We start from the raw sequence: 20,774 nt of genomic DNA on the forward strand, positions 1-20,774 counted from the left end.
AACCCAATTTCTGATGTTTGTGACTAAACTGCTTTCTCTGCTTATTTTAAACGGTCTACCTCATTGTCCTTTTACCTCCGCAAACCTTGTGTTATGATCCTAGGGGCAGTAGTGCTTTTTAGTTTCTCATCTTCATTCCCCTTTGTAATTCCGGATTTTTATTTTTGCAGATAAGCTATGTATGGTGTGAAATAAACATTTCAGTTCTGCACGACATTTTAACAGTTCTCTGTTGGTATCTGGGAGTAGTGCAGTGATGTAGCGCAAAGAGGGAAGGAGTTGCTGAGTTTTTGTTGAATTCGTGGCTCACAGAGATCACCACAATCGTCATTCCCATTGCAGGGCTTCACATTTCATTCCTGATTTCAGCTTTCTGTCCTGCCAGATTTACGACTCCCAAGTTTTAACTTCTCACCACCCTTTGGCTTGTCAGTTCAGATCCCCTCACTACACCCCTATCTATTCATCCTGCCTGAGTTACCCAATGTCCCCAGCTCTGTAATTATTATAATACCGACAGCCCTTACTTGGTGCTACTGACTCGCACAGGACCTGCCGTAATTTAGATGAGAATTAAATTTATCGTCACATGTCTATATAAATGCAGTGAAATGTGTTTTCTTGCATGCAGAATGCCAAGTGTTGCCGTGCTCTGCTGCTATTTTGAAACACTAAATATAATACAACATGTTACTGCAGTGCAGTTCATCTTTCCCTCATCTTGTTATCCTCTGCTACTCGATTCATTGCTTGACATCAGTCATGGTCCCTGTAACAGGCCCTTGGGCCTTGGTTATATGCCCACTTTGCTCAGAACCGCTGAGCTGGAACCATGGGCCTGGTGTCATACCACTTCCTCCCCTTCCAATGCTCCTCCAGATGCTGCCACCGGAAGTGGGTCATTGGGGTCCTGGCTGCGGCCTCCTCCACCGCTGATGCTGTAACCTCTGTGCCATGAATCTGGGTCCAACCAATGTCCAGAGGGCAATTAAGAATCAACCACATTGCAGTGGGTCTGGAGTCACGTCACGTAGACCAGGCTCCAACCAGTGTCCCCACGGGGAATAAATACTGTGGAAAGGCTAATCTCCTTTGCTGCTGCCAACAAAGTCCATGCACCAGAGCTACTTTTGAGCTTGTTATTTGTGGTTGGGCATGGGAACAATCCAAAGTTTCTGATTTTCAGCTCTACCTTGCAATACATCTTGTTAGTAGATAATAGTGCGGCACCTTTAGTCACTAACTGCCAAAATTGGAATAAAGTTTTCTGATCTGGTTCCAAAACCTTATATTTTGTTTAAATATAAATCACTCACTCAGCCTGAAGTTCAGTTTGACCCATGAATTACAAGAGAATGAACAGTTGACTCAAAAGGCTGTTGTACATAATGAGATTTATTTAAAATGTTTTGCAGAAAATGATTATGGATTTAACAGGAAGATGAAATAAAACAATAATACAAAGATGTCAAAACTGCTACCTTGCTGTATGCCCAGCAAATGAATGCTTGAAAAAAATATGATATTAAAATGCTAAAATTTGTCTCTGATACACTCAGTCTTTGAAGTTGCCAATTCCTCATTGTTGCACCCATTCCCCTTCGGATTCTGTCAGGCTCCTCCTTCATGACTGCCATGCCAATCTCTAGAAACAAATGTGATATGTTCAATTTCTTAACCTCCTCATGAGGGATGGACACGGGCCGTACCCTTCTCTGAAGGCTCTTCCAAACCCACAGTACTGAATCATTTCTCTTTTTAAAACTGGAGGATACTTCTTTTTAAAAAATGCTGTTCATATTTACGCATTTTCTTCAATAATTTACTTCATGTATTCCTCTTTCTTTCTCCACAAGGCTGGTTAAGAATTATAGCAGAATGTCTGAGGCCCTGGCTTACCTAGTTTGGACAGTATTCATTGTCTGTCCAAACACCAATATGCCCCTTTTTTAATTCATTCATGGGAACTGGACATCACTGGTTAGGCAGCATTTATTTCCCATCCCTAATTGCCCAGAGAGCATTTAGGAGCCCCCCACGTTGCTGTGGGCCTGGAGTCATATGTAGGCCAGACCAGGTAAGGATGGCAGTTTCCTTCCCTGCGCTGTCTGTTTCATGCTGAGAGGTTTATTTTAATTTCAAACTTTAGTCAGTTTATTTGAGAGAGCCTGAAACCAAAGAAATGCTGTTCTGCATGCAGTTCAGTCGCTGAAGTGCATCTTGGTTAGTTTCAGAATTCTGGAGTCAATTTGTTTAATTTTGTCTCTAACTTTGTGACTGTTCGCTCCCTTTTCAGATATTCAGGTATGGTTTGGGAGATCCAGCATTGTCAGTGAGACTGAACTGTAACTTTGCTGTAAGCATTCCCCATCTGATCTGATAGAAACTGTAGTTAGGTGAACATTTTGGAAAATGAAATTAGTTCACAAAGCTCTTCTTTGCTGACATAAATCCAAGTGGGTTAATGCTAATACACAAAAGACTTAATTTAACTCACTCTTCTTAAATAACAAAAAATCTAATGAGACTTAAAAATGCAGCTAATGGTGAATTCTGTGTTTCTGAAGCATGAATATATTTCCATTAAGTAATGATCAGAGCTGCTTCTTTATAGGTCAATTTTAATTGAAGTTTGAAGTTCGATCTTGATAAAAATTATAGTAATTTAATTGAATACAGAACCTAATATTCCAGCTGTTATTGCATGTTAAATATGCTTTCAAGATCCACCCATAGTAATGTTTGCAGAGGGTTCAGATTTAAATCCAAAATGTCTTTGTATGTTCAGGAGCAGAAAAAACATTTGATATACAACTTTATTTCCATGATGTGTACCTATTTTCCATGTTTGATGGTTATGTTTTAAACAAATGCTTGCCAGAGCAATCTTGAGTTTGCACATCCTTTGAACTTATGTGTAGAATCGTACAGCGTGGAAACAGACCCTTCGGTCCAACCAGTCCATGTCGAATATAATCCCAAACTAAACTAGACCCGCCTGTTTGCTCCTGGCCCTCATCCCTCCAAACATTTCCTATTTATGTATACATCCAAATGTCTTTTAAACGTTGTAATCCACCACTTCATCAGAAAGTTTATTCCACACTCAAACCATCCTCTTTGCAAAAAAAAAGCCTCTGATGTCTTTCATAAATCTCTCTCCTTTCACCTTAAAAAAATGTGCCCTCTATCCTTGAAATTCCTCATCTTAGGGAAAGGTAACTCCCACCAATTCTATCTGTAGCTCTCATTATTGTATAAACTTCCTTCAGGTCACCTCTCAACCTCCAATGCTCCAGTGAAAAACATCCAGCCTTTCTTTATAACTCAAACTATCCATTCCCAGCAACAACCTGGTAAATCTCTTCTGAACCCTCTCAATCTTGTTAATATTCTTCCTATTACTGGGCGACTAGAACTTGACGTAGTATTCCTGAAGAAGCCTCACCAATGTCCTGTACAGCCTCAACATTACTTCCCAACATCTATACTCAAAGGTCTAAGCAATGAAAGGCTTGGTACTTTCTCAAAGAACATTTACAAAATTTAGTCAAACATGATTTTGCTTCCAACTTAATCAAACCTTGTCAATGTGGTTTTGAAAGAGTACCCTGCCATAACCTGCTTAATAATGGATTCCAACACTTTTCCTCCATGACAGATGTTAAACCAACTGACCTTTAGTTTCCTGCTCTATTTCGCTCCATTACACTGCCCTCTAACTATTGATTTTTGAAAATGGTGACTTTATACACTTTGGTTAAACCACCTTTTTGTTTGAAGAGCAACTTCAACTTCTCCAATTTCTTTTCATAACTGAAGACCCTCTTCCTTGGTACCATTCTAGCAAATATGTTCAGCACTCTCTTCAAGACATTCTTCCTCTTGTAGGATTAAATGTAATACTCCAGTTGAGATCTAAACAATGTTTTATTGCAGCTTAACAAAACATTTTCTTGCTTTGGATATCTAACAGCCCAAATGCTACAGACTTGTCAACCTACTCTGCCATCTGAAACATACCACTTCATGTTCCTGAAACTCCTTTCAAGCTGTACCATTTTGAGTCATTCAGCATAGATACAGGGTCTTTGGTGACTACATCTATCCTGGCCATCATACACCAAACAATACCAATGTCCCACTTACCTGCACATGTTCATGACCTACTATACCGTGGCATTTTAAGTAATCATCCAGATGCCTCTTAAATGTTGCAAAAGTACCTGCCTCCACAACCTTCTCAGGCAGTGCCTTTCATATATCTTTCACTGAGTGCAAAAAATTCTCAAATCTCCTCTGAGCCACTTCCTGCTCACCTCTGTGTCAGACATGTCTGCCATAGGGAAGATATTCTCATGACCGGCTGTCTATGCCTCTCAAAATTTGCGCATCTCAAATCAGATTTCAGATATGGTTAACTTCTATTATAGTAGACTGGCATACTAGAAAGATTCCCTTTCTAGTAAAGAATGACATTATTCATTACTCCACAGTGTAATTACTATGAGCAAAGGAACTGTAAACTCAGTGTGAATGTTTTTGTTGACAAGGTCATATGTTTGAGCAACATTTTTTTTTGGCAACCTATATATTAGATCTGCCAACTCACCAATTAGACTGGCTAGAAACAAATTACAAGTCTTAGTCGCTTACTTAGTATGGATACATTGATCAAAAATTCATTTTAATGTCATTTATCAGGTCTTTAACGAAAGAAAGTTACCCTCCCTTTGATTGTAATAGAGTTTTCTGTTCATATAGTGCACCAGCTGGAGCAGGGAAGTGGTCACAGCATAATCATAGAATCCCTACAATGTGGAAACAGGCCCTTCAGCCCAATAAGTCCTCACCGACCCTCGGAGCATCCCACCCAGACCTGTCCCTCTGTAACCCAGATAATCTACACTTCCCTGAACACCATGGGCAATTTAGCATGGCCAATCCACCTAACCTGTACATCTTTGGACTGTGGGAGGAAACCGGAGCACCCGGAGGAAACCCATGCAGACACGGGAAGAATGTGCAAACTCCACACAGACTGTTGCCTGAGGGTGGATCAAACCTGGGTCCCTGGTGCTGTGAGGCAGCAGTGCTACCCACTGAGCCACCGTACCGCCCTAGATGGAGAGTCTATCATGGTAATGTCAGCCAGTGCAGGAATTTAACCATGCTGTTGTCACTGAACATCTCAGACCAGCTGACCAGCTAACTGAGCTAACCGACACCCAAATAACACTGGACTTGGATGACAAGTAGCATGGCCTTCCATCCACCCAGGAAATAATTGGTGCTGCCACTGAGTGTAAAATGTGATGAAGTGTTTTATTTGCCTTGCTTCTGTTATTTAATATAGTATATGAGTGATTTTGTTTTAGGTCAGTTGTTCTCAAAGTTGTTTTTATTACTTGGGCTTTGCTCAGATGCCATAGACTAACTGATTGTCTTGAATCTTCAGTTGTCCCATGTGACTACCAGGGTCGTGGATGGCAAACCAGATGGACCTTAGACTATTTAACCCAACCGTTCCTATATTCCTTCTCCAAATGGAACTGGATATTAGGACGCTACCATACTGTGTCATACAGGTTCACAAATAGCATGTAGAAATAGTCAAACTGTACTGTGTTGTAGATTTCCATGTTTAACTTTTTTAAAAAAATGGACAACTTGCTGGCTTTCTGGACAACTCAAAATAGCTGAGGCTGATCGTGCCACCATATTTCCAGAATCTTCTGAGCCCCCTGTATTATGTAGATATTCCAGCAAAAGCTGACACAAAGTGCTGCCTCCAGTCAACTCAAAGCCCAAAGCTCATTAAATTAAATGGACAGTAATGCTATTAAAGTTACCACTCACCTTGTAATGAAAAGTTTGGGGATGGTAAAGCTACACTCTTAGCTTAACTTTCTTCCAATTTGCCCACGGAGATTGGCCTCGCACTGAAAATGCTTGTCTTTGTCACATGACTGAAAGCTGAGCTTGTTGAATGTTTAAATATACCATTCTGAGATTCTAAGTTAGTTCTTGTTTGACCTCCAGAGAGAGAGAGAGTGAGTGAGTGTAGGATTCCAGGCTGACTCAGCAGCCTGTCTCAAACCCTCGCATCTCTGGTTCCAGATGTTTCTGGCTGAAATGAAGCTTATAGTTTGCTTACAAGAGGGAAAAATACTGGACCCAGCTCACTAAAGCTATTCTAGGGCATTAACCTCCAGGAAGTTGTAACTGTCGTAGACTGATGTTTTTTAATTCCTCAGGTTATTACCCCTTTTGTTAATCCTATCTCTTGTTCTGTCTGCTATTATTTCCTGAGTGTTGGAGTAGCAAAGCAATTATCTAATTATTTTTTGTTGCTCGTAAACCTTATCTTTGAATTCATCTGAAAATATTTTGTTAATTATTTATTTCAAAACTTGAAACTCAAAACACAGCCTATTTCAGTACTGGACAGAAGTATAAAGGGAAAGGAGTACATCAAACAATACCTTGCTATCTTGACTCTGGAGGGGAAAACCAATCATAATGTTAATTTGTTCCTGTTTTGTCCGAAATATTCAAATAGCTCGCTGCCATCTACCAAGAAACATGTGAGGCAGACAAAGTAGTCCACTCTGATACTTGAGTGTCTGTTGATTAACTGGAAATCTCTGCCCACCTACCACCAGGACATCCTGTTTCAACTCCTTCTACATCGTGTGGATGTTTACTGCTGCAATGATACATGTTAGGCTACATGGTCAATTAGCCAGTTGGACCATCTTTTGTATCTACTGGTAGCTGTTCTGAGCCACTTGCAATGCTTGGAAACATTAGCAATTCATTTTACTCTTTTGCTGGCCCTCAGTGCTAAGTTATTTAAACAAAACTTACTATTGTAAAGGTATATTAATGTTTTGTTTAAGCATGCATCCTTCTTCTCTGTTGATGGACTCGTAGTGCTAGAGTTTGGTGTTAGATTGAGGCCACCTAATTCATTATACACCTCTTGAGTTGCAGTGTTACTTCTGAAGTGACCAATAAAGTTATGTGCATGGAAATATATAGTTAGTAGATATATTTTCCAGCTCATACCATCCTCCCACCAAAATGTTTTTTTCCTGGGCTTCCCTCGACATTTCAAGGCACTTGAAAGGGAAATGATGACCTTTAGACATGGAACAGAAGAGAAACCAGAAACTTGAGAAAAGATTCTGCAGTGTTATGTTGAAAACCTTTTGAAAGCCGAGAGTTATGGCAATGGCAAAGCAGAGGGCTTCAGAAAGGTAAATACTGTGGCATGGCTTAGATGCAGACTGACCAAGTCAGTGATTGTAACTGGACAGGAATAAGGAGCAAGTAATAACTGAAGAGTCAAATGTGTAAGAATTGAACACTTGTGTGAGGTGCCAGATTGCAGTTAATAGCAATGAACTGTATGCGAGCAGCAGTGAGCCTGTTCAGAACAGAGATACAAATGCAATGAAAAATTGCGTATTTTATGGTTCTTCTGATGAGCTGCAACAGAATATTTTGTAAATCAGAAGTGTGATAAGAAAGAACAATGTCTTTTAAGTTAGACTTCTAGACAACCAGCACTTCTGCACAGAAATACTTTAAAAAAAACGGTTGACAAGCATTGCAGTAAACTTGTTTGTTTTTATTTTGCAGCTGAACAAGCAACAGCTCCAGACAATTAAAGAGCGATTTCAAGCCTTCTTGAATGGTGAAACACAGATTATTGCAGATGAAGCCTTTTGGAATGCAGTTCAAAGCTACTATGAGGTATGGGTGAAGCTTAGTGACTTAACTGTTTCACAAATTGTCTTACCACTCTAGTAAAGATATTCTGTTCTGCTGGACATTTCTATGATTGACCTTTAAAGGGCAATACCAACTTGGTCATCATCCAGCTATGGGCCTTGCCTATTGAACCTGATTCCGCAGCATTTATTTGTTGCTCTTCCTAAAGTGGTTCCTGGATTGCCATTAAGAAAGGGAATTTATGATCCATTTATCCTCCAGCTGAGGTGAATTATAGAATCCACAACTACCGCATGGTTGAGGTTAGCTGACTCAAGACAGAAAATGGGAATTTACCCCTTCCACACCCATTTTGATTTAGCCCTATTCCCATTCCCCTTCCTCTGACTGTACCTCCTTCCCCCCTCCCCACTTTTGATGGTTTGCTTTGCCCTTATTGGGCTTTGCATGTAAATTATTCAATTAGAAACATGGGTGATTTGTTGGTGGTGATGAATAGATGGGAAAAAAGTGCATAGGTGATTCGCTGTGATGGGAGCAACAATATTCATTTTGTGTAAAAGCACTTCTAGATGAAGAAAGAAGAAAAGAAAAAGCAGAAGCAGGGATCTGGGGCTAATGTGGTCGAGTGGTAGAATCCATACCTCTTGGCCAGGAGGCCGTGGTTCACAGTGCCACCTTGCTCCCAAGGTGCACCATAACCTGTCTGGAGAGATTCATGAGAAAGCATCTGGAAACTGGGGGCTGGCACCACCTTTATCTTTCTGGTCCACTTGTTAAGCAGTGGTACACTGTACCATTGCAGCACATTTTTAGAGTTATTACTGTTGGGAAGGGTCTTACCAAGGCCACTTGGAAAATAATAAACTGACAGCACTAACTTATTATAGTTAAACACTCAATTATCAATCGTTTGAAGAAAATTAGTAGCTATTGTACATTTGCAATGTCTTTGTAAGTGCCTTGTTGAAGGTTTTCCATCAAAGTTAATGGCCAGTGAGATTGTTTCAGAGATAGGAGGAACTGCAGATGCTGGAGAATCTGAGGTAACGAGGTGTGGAGCTGGATGAACACAGCAGGCCAAGTGGCATCAGAGGAGCTGGAAAGCTGCCGTTTCGGATCTAGGCCCAAAACTCCAGCTTTCCTGCTCCTCTGCTGCTGCTTGGCCTGCTGTGTTCATCCAGCTCTACACCTTGTTATCTTTAGGCCAGTCAGGTTTGGATGGGTGTTCTAAGCTAAGTAAGAAATTGACTGGACACTGAATCTGAGAGTTGATTGATATAAAGAGGTGGACAGTACCTGTGAGGAAGGTGATCCATAATAGCAGTTTGAGGAGAGAACAGGGAGTTGAATTGGCAGGAAGTCACCAACTTTTGTTCATCTTTCTCATGTGTGCTCATCTGCTCCTTTTACAAAGCATTGACTCAACCAGTTGAATTTGCATGAAATGTTAGCTGCAAAGCAAGTTAATTTTGTTGAAATGTGGCATGGTAACCATTCCAGCTTACTGTCCAAGCACCGAGAATTTCTCCAGTCTTTTCCTGTCCAGTTGGTTGACCTAGTAGGGGGTTAGGGGTTGAGATGGTTATAATGATGCTGTTGCTTTAATGGTTGGTCAGTGTTCATTTTTTAAAAGCTTCATTTAATTCCAGAATGATATTGATTTTGGCAGTGCCCAACTGAGTGTCTGTGTTATCAGCATCTTACTGTGAGGGAATTGCAGAGCCTATATGCAACAGTTATCACAGGATGGGAAGCCTGGACTAATGACTGGGAAGTATGAGTTAAAATTCTGTGCGGGGCAGTTGGGGAATATAAATTCATTCAGTTAAATAGTCCCTGGAGTTGCGTAAGGGAGTTACAGTGACAATACAGCTGCAAAACCAGATTGATTTTGTATGACAATCTGTCTTCAGAAAAGGGAAATTCACATTGATGTGGTTAACTTTGATGTAGCTGAACAAGACATTCGGTTGAACTAAAGCATTATGCTTGCCACATTTAAAAAGGGTGGTTCACCACTACCTTTCTGAAAGTACTTGGAGGTTACCCAGAAATGCTCGTGTAATCAGGGAGACCACAGCATATGAATGAATTGAAAAGCAACACTTAGTGGAGAGGCTCTGGAGAAAGTAGGTATCAGAACATAAGATAAAGATGCTTTCTTCGGTTACTGAGACAGGTAGTTAACTACTTAGCTGTAACAAGCTTTTAAACAAAAAAAAATCAATCAACCAGGTTTCTTAATAAATGCAATTGTTTATTATCAAAACAAAAGTTAATGAACATGCAATTATTGGTTAACATTGGTCCCCTTACTTGAGGAGGGATGTAGTTTTATTGGAGGCGGCTTAGAAGAGATGCACTAATTTGATTCCAGAGATGAAGGGCTCAGCTTATGAAGAGTGATTGAGTAGTTTAGGCCTGTGCTGTCAAGTTTAAAAGAATGAGAGGACATATAATTGAAGCATATAAGATGCTAAAAGGGATTGACAAAGTAGCCATAGAAAGGATGTTTCCTTGTGGGGAAACCTAGAATGAAAGGCCATAGTTTTACGATAAGGGGTAGCAGATCTGAAATATTAGGGGGAATTGTTTCTCTCAAAGGATTATGACTGTCAAATTAGTTACTCCAAGTATTGCGGATGTTGGGACATTCAACCTATTTTTATAGTATTTTTCACAAAACTTAAAAATCAGTCAATTTTTCTACGATCTTTCAAAACTTTGCTCCTCAACGAAATATTAAATGTGAATCGTTTTCGTAATAATATGTCCACTGACATTAAATGTCATTTTTACATGCATCTTATTGTGAAGTGTGGTCAAAACTAAAATATTGAAACATGAGGATGCAATCACCAACATCATTTCCGTTGCTCCGTACATGTAACCTTTGCAATTATCACTGGTACTTGGAACATTCAAACAACTTTACATTCTTGACCCAGCATCAGAGATCATAGGGGGAGGTGATGGCCTTGTGGTATTATCGCTGGACTATTAAGCAAACGAACCACATAACATTCTGGGGACCCAGGTTCAAATCCTGTCACGACAGATGGTGGAATTTGAATTCAATAAAAAATATCTGGAATTAAGAATCCAATGATGACCGTGTATCCTTTGCCGATTGTTGCGGGAAAAATTCACGAATGTCCTTTAGGGAAGGAAACTGCCATCCTTAACTGGTCTGGCCTACATGTGACTACAGACCCACAGCAATGTGGTGGACTCTTAATTGCCCTATGGGCAATTAAGAATGAGTAATAAGAGATGACGTCATCCCATTAATGAATGCAAAGTGAGCAGTCGATAAAAGATAAGTCTTCAATGGCAAACTTGTTGAAAATAGTATGCCATCTTGCTTTTTGATTTTCTTTCTACCAAGGCTAGGGTGTTGAGTAACTTATACCAATGTCTCTCTCTCTCTGCATCTGTTATATATACACTCGGAAACATTTAAGAGTCAATATCATTTCTGGTTAATCAAATTGCTTTCTACATTCCATCAATGTTCCACAAGAAATAATGTTGGGATCACTGTTCATTTCATTGGTGTTTTGGTCTTCAGAATAAATAACTCAAAGTCAAAATTTGTAAATGATTCAAAACTACAGGGAAGTAGCCCTAATGCTAAGGAAAATGGCCATAAGAGCGTAAGATGTAGGAGCAGAATTAGGCTATCCAGCCCATTGAATCTGCTCTGCCATTCGATCTTGATGGATATGTTTCTCAACCCCACCCTCCTGCCTGCCCCCCTGTAACTCTTGATCCCCATACTAATCAAGAACCTATCTATCGCTGTCTTAAGTACACTCAATGACTTGGCCACCACTGACTTTTGTGGCAATGTGTTCCGCACGGTTGCCACCTTCTGGCTGAAGAAATTCTTCCTCAAGTCCATTCTAAAGGGTCATCCCTTCAATCTTAAACTGTACGTTTGGTCCTAGTCTCTTCTACTAATGGAAATATCTTCTCCACGTCCAATGCAATTCAATATAAGAAGCCCAGCAAACTCTCCAGTAAATGGATAAGAGATAGTAGGAACTGCAGATGCTGGAGAATCTGAGGTAACAAGATATAGAGCTGGATGAATACAGCTGGCCATGCAGCATCAGAGGATCAGGAAGGCTGACCCTTCGAAGGGCCTAGGCCTGAAATGTCAGCCTTCCTGCACCTCTGATGCTGCTTGACCTGCTGTGTTCATCCAGTCTACATCTATACTAAATGGGTAAATTTCCTTTAAAATTGATAATTGTGAGGCAGCCCACTTTGGTAGGATCAGCCAAAACATCACTTAAGCTTTAATGTAGGCTGAATCGGCAAGAAGAACAAATGAACCTAGAGATACAAAATCTGTTAATACGGAAAAAAAATGACAATCCTTTATAAGCAAAGCAAAAAGTACTAATGAAACTGTGGTAATCAAGTGTGGAGCTGGATGAACACAGCAGGCCAAGCAGCATCTTAGGAGCACAAAAGCTGCCGTTTCGGGCCTAGACCCTTCATCAGAAAAGAGGAATGGGGAGAGGATTCTGAAATAAATAGGGATAGAGGGGGAGGTGGACCGAAGATGGATACAGGAGAATGTAGGGAGGGGATAGGTCAGCTCGGGGAGGACAGACAGGTCAAGGGGGTGAGATGAGGTTAGTAGGAGAGAAATGAGGGGGTGGCTTAAGGTGGGAGGAGGGGATAGGTGAGAGAAGGGACAGGTGAGGGAGGTGGGTATGAGCCGGACTGGTTTTGGGATGCGGTGGGGGAGGGGAGATTGTGAAGCTTGTGAAATCCACATTGATACCATTTGGGCTGCAGGGTTCCTGCGGAATATGAGTTGCTGTTCCTGCAACCTTCGGCTGGCATCATTATGGCACTGCAGGTGGCCCAGGATGGGCATGTCATCTAAGGAATGGGAGGGGGAGTTAAAATGGTTCACCACTGGGAGGTGCAGTTGTTTGTTGTGAACCGAGCGAAGGTGTTCTGCAAAGCGGTCCCCGAGCCTCCACTTGGTTTCCCCAATGAAGAGGAAGCCACATTGGGTACAGAGGATGCAGTAGACCACACTGGCGAATGTGCAGGTGAACATCTGCTTGATGTGGAAAGTCATCTTGGGGCCTGGGATGGGGGATACATCCCAGATGTCCTCGTTCTTCAAGGATCGCAACTCTCCCGCCTCCCCCACCCCTGCAGTGGTCGAGGGCGCCCTTGACCGAGTCTCCCACATTTCCTGAAACTCATTCCTCACACCCTGCCCTCACAATAACCACCAAAAAAGGATCCTCTCATCCTCACATACCACCCCACCAACCACCGGATACAACACATCATCCTCCGACACTTCTGCCATCTACAATCCGACTCCACCACTAAAGACATTTTTCCATCCCCACGCTTGTCTGCCTTCCAGAGACACCACTTTCTCCGTGACTCCCTTGTCCGCTGCACACTCTCCTTCAACCCCACCACACCCGGCGTTTTCCCCTGCAACCGCAGGAAGTGCTACACCTGCCCCCACACCACCTCCCTCACCCCCAGTCCGTTTGTTCTCCTTCTGGGGAGGAGAGTGAGGTAGGATCGTGAGAAAATTGTGTCCGCTCCATGATGGGACTGAAAACAAGAAAGGTTGGAACTTACACAAGTGGTTATTGGTGAGGAGTGAAGTGGGCGAACCATGAGGTGCGTGTTGGCCATTGTGGGCAATGTACATACTTGCTGGCACCGCTACTGTCATAGTCTTTCCATTTCATGCTCCGATCCTGGCATTTTGCACCATTGTGTACTAGTGAGGGATGGGCTTCACACGTCACTTTGGAAAATAATGGTGATTTCTCATTTTCCTACTGAGTTTTTGATTAGGAACCCAAATCTTGAGGCAGAGCACCTCCAGAAGAAGGGACCGAAGCAGCATATCGCTATCAATTATTAGCCCCTGCTTCTCATTTTCCCTGCTGAAGTGGAGCTTTCATATTAATTTGTGGGTATTGTAACATTTGTTCGGCTGTCATCACCAATTTCCAGCCTAATAAATACTGCTCACTTTTTGTCTTTCAAATACGGTGCCACAGTTAAAAAGCTGCACACCAACACTCCTTGAAATTGGAGTCACAGGTAGGTAGGATCGTGAAGGAGGAGTTTGGTACACTTGTCTTTATCGATCAGTGCATTGAGTATCGGAATTGGAAGGTCGTGTTGCAGCTGTACGGGACATTTGTTCGGCCACTTTTGGAATACTGCATTGAGTTGTGATCTCCATGCTGTAGGAAGGATGGCATGAAGCTTCAAAGGGTTCAGAAAAGATTTACAAGGATGTTGCCAGGATTGGAGACTTTGAGCTATTGTGAGAGGCTGAATAGACTCCGGGCTATTTTCCCTGGAGCATCGGAGGCTGAGGGGCGACTTTATCGAACTTTATAAAGTTATGAGGGTATAGATCGTGTGAATAGCCAAGGTCTTTCCCCGGGGTCTGGGAGTCTGAAATGTCAGAGCATAGATTTAAGGTGAGACGGGAGAGATTTAAAAGGAACCTAAGGGGCAACTTTGTGTGTGTGTGTGTGTGTCATGTGTTTCCAGAGAAAATGGTGGGGTTTGGTACAATGACAACATTTAAAAGGCAACTGGATGGGTAGATGATTCGGAAGAGTTTAGAGGGATGTGGACTAAATGTTGGCAAATGTGACTAGAATTATTTAGGATATCTGGTCAGCATGGACGAGTTAGACCAAAGGGTCTGTTTGTGTGCTGTATTTCTCTATGGTTCCATGACTAAACTGCTGGAACGGCTCAGATCTGGCAGTAGAGAGAAATCAGAGATAACATTTCGGGTCCAGTGACCCTTCCTCAGACCTGATGATATCTTGGAAAATGCTCTTTTGTGCAGAAGATAAAGTTGGAGGAGGGATAAGGAGTAAGCAACAGGTGGAGATAGAGCTCAGAGAAAGCGATGGACAGTAGGACAGACAAAGGAGTGGATAGTGATCAGGCTCAAAGGATGAGTAGCTATTGGTGGGGACTGTTAGTGGCTAACAATGAGTTACCTGCAACAGCAGGTTGTGATAACAAGGTCTGAAGTGTGTAGATGGGGTAAGGACATGGGAGAAGTTCAAGCCCTGAAGTTTTTGAACTCGCTATCGAGCCTGGAAGGCTGCAGGGTTCCCAAATGGAAAACGAGGTGGTGTTCTTCCAGCTTGCTCTGAGCTTCACTGGCGCACTGCAGCAGGCCTGAACAAGAAACAAGGTGCTGTTTTGAAGCGGCAGGCAACTGGAAGCTCCGGCTCTTGTTTTTTGGGCCGAATTTAGGTGTTCTGCGAAGCAGTCAACAACAGTGCTGGGGAGTCTTCGGTTGAGGAAGATAGTGGACATTTTGGAGGCTCCCTTGTCAAATTTGGCATTTCTGGAATAGATGTGACAGAGGAAGCAAAGTGTGAGGATAGCAATAGAACACAATTACATAACTTTATCCATATCTTTTGTTGCTCTGGCATGATGAAGTACTTCTCATAAATTTGCATATTTTGTGGGTGATCTGAAACCTACAAGAGTGAGAGACTATTAGAAGCTTTCATTGCATGTTACAACTCCATGCTGTGCTAAAGGAAGACATGATGTGGTTGGAGATAATGGGAACTGCAGATGCTGGAGAATCTGAGATAACAAAGTGTGGAGCTGGATGAACACAGTGGGCCAAGCAGCGTCTTAGGAGCACAAAAGCTGATGTTTTGGGCCTAGACCTGATGAAGAGTCTAGGCCAGAAGCATCAGCTTTTGTGTTCCTAAGATGCTGCTTGGCCTGCTGTGTTCATCCAGCTCCACACTTTGTCATCCATGATGTGGTTGGGCTTAGTCTATACTGCTGAGGTGAAATGTATGTCACTGGGACCTGCTTCACTGCACATGTCTTGCAGGCCAAAATGATTGTGGGTGCCAAGGACATTAATTGACTGTGACTTAATTTATTGTTCTCATTTTGGATGATATAATGCCTGAAATCTGGAATCTGTATTTGTGATCATCCCAACTCTAAAACCCAGACCTCTATATGAGACATGTGAATAATCATTCGAGCTGCAGGATGATCTATGCATTTTAAATTGGTTTGTGGCTACAATTAAGGGCATCGTAGCTCATAGTCAAAATGGTAGTTACACAGACAAGTAATCTATATTTTTCTTGTGCTTTTGTGATTTTTACTAACCACCATTGCTGTTCTCCAGCTAACTGATGTTTCAAAGCTTTGTGACAAAATATTGAATTTGATTAAAGTCAAAATCTAAGTCATAAATGTAAGTTGGCAAGAATCCAGGCATAACTAAAGAGGAGTGAGATGCAAAGCAAAAACACTTCCTGTATCTTTGTTCCTTTCGTGTTGGGAGAGTTGAAATTGCTCTTATTTTTAACTGGTTAGGTATAAAGCAGCTATTATCAAAATGTGGACAACCTTTGTTGAGCTTTACCAGAGATGCATTAGTCCGTTTTGACCCTTTTCTGAACTTGGCGGCTACTTCTGATGAGCAGTGATCTGTGTTTTAATTTTAAGTGAGACCTAAATTAACATGATTGCCCCTTTATGACAATAGCGGCAATGTTATCGTTGAATAATTCCCTGCAATTTGTTATTTATCATCCCTTAATAAACCTGCACATTAATCATTCTGAGGTGGCTAATTCTGCGTTGATCATGTGATAATTTGACAGTGCATGCTGGCCTTTGTCGTGCGCTTTTTAGGATTGATGTCAGCAGATGGCCTAGTCACATGGGGTGGGTGTGCTGTAATGTACGTTGCTATGGTGTCCAAGATTCTCCTGAGTTGCTTGTGTTAGCTGCTGTTAGAAAGTGCTGCGTTGAGACCAACTGTTTCCCAGGGGCAAGTGAGCAGAGCACTTGAAAGGCTGAAGTTATTACTTAAAAGGCTGTTTGATTGTTTCCTTAATGGAATCTGCAAGTGGCTAGTGGTTAATAATCTACGGAATTTCCATCTTCCGGTGTGGTTCTGGAAATCTTACTGTGAGAAGTGCGCAAAGGTGAATTGCCATGTTTGGGAAGCCACGATATGGGATACAGAGAATAGTTACATACTTTTCTTGATGAGGTGTCTAGTGGAGAACGTGCTGTGTATAAGAGCCAAAAAATGAGAGACCCCCCCCCACAAATAAAAAGACCATGTCAGAACACAAAATAGGTTGGAGTCCATTTCATTAGATGGTGCATCTGCTAGAAGTTTTGTTGAATATCTGACTGAGATAATGTCACTGAACTCCTCTTTCCAAGCTTCACACACAAATATGCAACAGTAGCCCACACTTTGACTGTCACATGCAACTGTAGTGATTGTTGTGTAATTGGTTAGAAATGTGAGCCCACAACTCAACTCGTCTCTGCTCAAAGTGTTGTTTTTATCCTCTAGGCAGGAATTTTTCAATGGGATGCCTGTTGTTTTGATGTTGTGGAGAAGAAGTTGGGTTGGATGGTATGAAAATTTAATGTCATGGTGGTAGCCTACAGATCAAGATGTTTTTACTTCAAAATCACCACAGTGAGCGGAGAGGGCTCAGGAAGGAAAGGAAATGAAACATTGGAGCTGGCTGTCAGAGCAAGGGTTAATTCAAAGCATCCAGAAAATAAAGGCTGACTCTCTAAATGAAGTCACTTCATAGCTGTCTATAAATACTGCCATCTCTGGGATTGCCACCTTAAACATCTCCACAGTGGTTACCACTGCTGCCACATAGTGCCAGGGACCTGGGTTCAATTCCAGCCTCTAAGCAACTAAGTCTGTGTGGAGTTTGCATATTCTCCCCATGTCTCCCTGGGTTTTCTCTAGGTGCTCCGGTTTACTCCCACAGCCCAAAGATGTGCAGGCTAGTTGGACTAGCCGTGGGAAATGCAGGATTAGAGGGATTGGATGGCGGGGGGGCTGGGTCTGATGCTCTTCGGAGGGTCAATGCAGACTCAATAGGCTGAATTGCCTGCTTCCACACTGTAGGGATTTTATGATTCTACGCCTGTACATTCATCCCTTAAATTTCATCACTTTCTTCCTAAAGTCTTCACCTTTAGCTCAGCATCAGCAGTTTTTTTTAATCAAGGGATTTTTGAAGCCCTTGTGCCATTTCTCTATTGATTCAGATTGTTGTGTTTGTACTGCTTTCCTGACCTTGCTGGTGTGAATTATACTCTGCACGTTAAGTTTGCAGGTCATTTTATATCCACAAACTGTGATTAGACCAACAACTCAAAAAGTGGATGCTGCGGGCAGCCAATTACTCTCGCTAGAAACAACCCTTGGATTTCTATAGCACCTTGAACATGGGTGAAATGTCAAAATTTCACAGCAGTGTCACTAAACATCATTTCACAGAGCCCTGGACAGAAGCAAAACTTTGTCAGAGGTGGGTTTAATTAGAGAGAGATAGAGATGTGGATGAAATTCCAGAGCTTAGTGCTGAAAGCCTGGCTGTTAAAAGTTAAGTGAAGTAAGTTGAGGATGCAGACAAAACCAGAAAAGCAAGGGCTTTCAGAGAAACCCCTTTTGAGATTGTGTTCCCTTTTTCAGAGACCACATTTATCATGCTGTTTCCTGTGACAATATCGTGATATAATGAAAATTGAACTAACTCTGCCACAGAATGGAAAATGAGCACCCTTATGCAGCTAAACTGCAGTGATTCATGATGCAGTAGTATTCTTGCTGTGCTGATGACACAAATGTCAGTTTTTTCCTTTCCTGTCCTTTTTGAAGGTGTTGATTGCTTGCTGTGATAAGTGTTCAGAGGTGCCAAGCATCTTCCACTGCCTGACTCAATAAATATAATTAATAACCTCAGCTTTCATGGTGAGAATTTGTTGGGGAATGGCATCATAGCCGTGCCAGATCCAATCCCTACAGTGCGGAACCAGGCCAGTTAGTCTGCATCAACCCTCCTGAAGAACCTCCCAGACCCATCCTCTTACCATGCCCCTGTAACAATGCATTTCCCATGGCCAACGCACCTAACCTAGATACATCCCTGAACACTATGGGGCAATTTAGCATGGCCGATCCATCTAATTTGCACATCTTTGGACTGTAGGAGGAAACCAGAGCACCTGGTGTAAACTCGCGCAGACACTGGGAGAATGTGCAAACTCCACACAGTCACCTGAGGGTGGAATTGAACCCCGTGAGGCAGCAGGGCTAACCACTGAGCCACTGTGCCACCTTGTGAGATAGAAGGTACAAAAACAGAAGTGGCTGGAAAAGCTCAGCAGGTCTGGCAGCATCAGAAAAAAATCAGAGTTAATGTTTTGGAGTCCGGTGACCCTTCCTCAGAATAGAAATGGAAGGTGCTGTTTTGTGTTTGAAGTGGTTTCTTCGCATCACCATCCTTGAAGAGGCCAATACCATTGACATCGAGGCCATGATCATTAGAACCCATCTCTGCTAGCCACATTCTTCAGATGCCTGGGTCCCACTAACAAAGCAAATCTTCTTTGCTCATCTCTGAGGAGGCACTTCAAAGACTCCCTGAAGGTTTCCCTTAAGAAACGTAACATAGATTTCAATGTGTGGGAGACCTTTTTTCAAACAAAACAGACATGAAGGGACACAATTTTTGTGTCTGTATTCATAGAATTCATATTGTGTGAAACAGGCCCTTCGGCTCAACAAGTCCACACCGACCTTTGGAGCATCCCACCCAGACCCATGCCCCATAACTCACCTAAGCTACACGTCCCTGAACACTACGGGGCAATTTAGTACGGCCAAGCCACCTAGCCTGCACGTCTTTGGGCTGAGGGAGGAAACTGGACCACCCAGAGGAAAACTATGCAGACACAGATAATGTGCAAACTCCACACAGACAGTCGCCTGAGGATGGGATTGAACTCAGGTCCTTGGTTCTGTGCGGCAGCAGTGCTACCCGCTGAGCCACTGTGCCACTTTGAAGGCAAAAGAAAGAGTGGAAAAGGAACTCCAGGCCAAGGATCCATTCCACCTGACAGAAACAACAGTGTGTTTGGAGGTGTGGCTCAAGGATTGTGGTCATCAGCAGAGCTCATGATCAGTGACATGAAATTTTCTAGGTAGACAACTGTACTTGTCAGTGAGCAATTGCCGATGAGGATTTATTAAGTACAGGATAAAAAAGAGTTAGATATAGTTCTTTTGGGTTAAAGGAGTCACAGAAGACAAAAACAGAACACACATTTAGTTGGAGGATCAGTCATGATCTTACTGAATGGCGGAGCAGGCTTGAAGGGTCAATGGGCCTATTGCAGCGCCTGTTTTCTATTTTCTTTGAAGCCTCACAACTATTGATCATTTTTATTTATAAATTAGCAATAATCCTTTAACACTGGCAGCAGCCATACTGTAGGTTAAGAAGAAGTCATAGTGAGTGGTATGGCAGATTCAGGGAGGATGGATCTTGCCACTCCAAGAAGGTTACAGGGTTAAGACAGAGTGATACCCATGACGGATTTAAGAATGAGTTAGTTTGAGGCGTGGGGCCATTGTGTTTCATTAAAGCAGAAGGATGGGTGAATGCAAGGCTGGTGTAGGATAGCATAGGGTGAACAAAGTCCTGAATAAACAGACAAAAGGAGAAAGAATTGAAGAAATCTTTGGGTTTTCAGGGGGGCATGTCATCACTCGATGTTATAGAGCTTGAAGGAAATCATGTTTAAATGATATGTTGCTTGAGGCACATTTTGGCGTGCAGTGATATTCTTGAATGGGTAAATTCTGTTATCCTGCTTGTGACAGTGACCAAAGAGGATGCTGAACTGTTGACAAAGATTTGTGGAGCATATGGTGGTGTCTGAGACAAAGGCGTTAATTCTTCAACATTGAACTGAAGAAAATGCAACCCATTCAAGCATAGATGCATGTACAAGCTGTCTTGCAGCACAGATCGAGGGGAAAAACATAGTTATTAAGCTGATCCAATTTCTGTGAACAATTTCCAAGAGGCAATATGGAGATAAGGACAAGGAGAGAGCCTGGACATGTCCTTGGTAGAACTCCGAGCCAAAGGATGGAAAGAGAAGTCAGTGCT

At 42.2% G+C, this 20,774-nt stretch overlaps 1 protein-coding gene across 17 annotated transcripts in view; it reads left to right on the plus strand.

The window, feature by feature from the left end:
- Positions 1-20,774, plus strand: part of cadps2 (Ca++-dependent secretion activator 2) — a 607,285-nt gene that overhangs the window by 144,774 nt on the left and 441,737 nt on the right. For all 17 annotated transcript variants that reach the window (XM_059652338.1, XM_059652341.1, XM_059652344.1 and 14 more), the window contains exon 2: positions 7,648-7,761. In XM_059652338.1, coding sequence (XP_059508321.1) covers positions 7,648-7,761 — 114 coding nt within the window. The remainder of the gene's footprint in view (positions 1-7,647; positions 7,762-20,774) is intronic.

The sequence above is a fragment of the Stegostoma tigrinum genome, chromosome 18, assembly GCF_030684315.1.
Source record: "Stegostoma tigrinum isolate sSteTig4 chromosome 18, sSteTig4.hap1, whole genome shotgun sequence".
NCBI classification, from domain to species: Eukaryota; Metazoa; Chordata; class Chondrichthyes; order Orectolobiformes; family Stegostomatidae; genus Stegostoma; species Stegostoma tigrinum.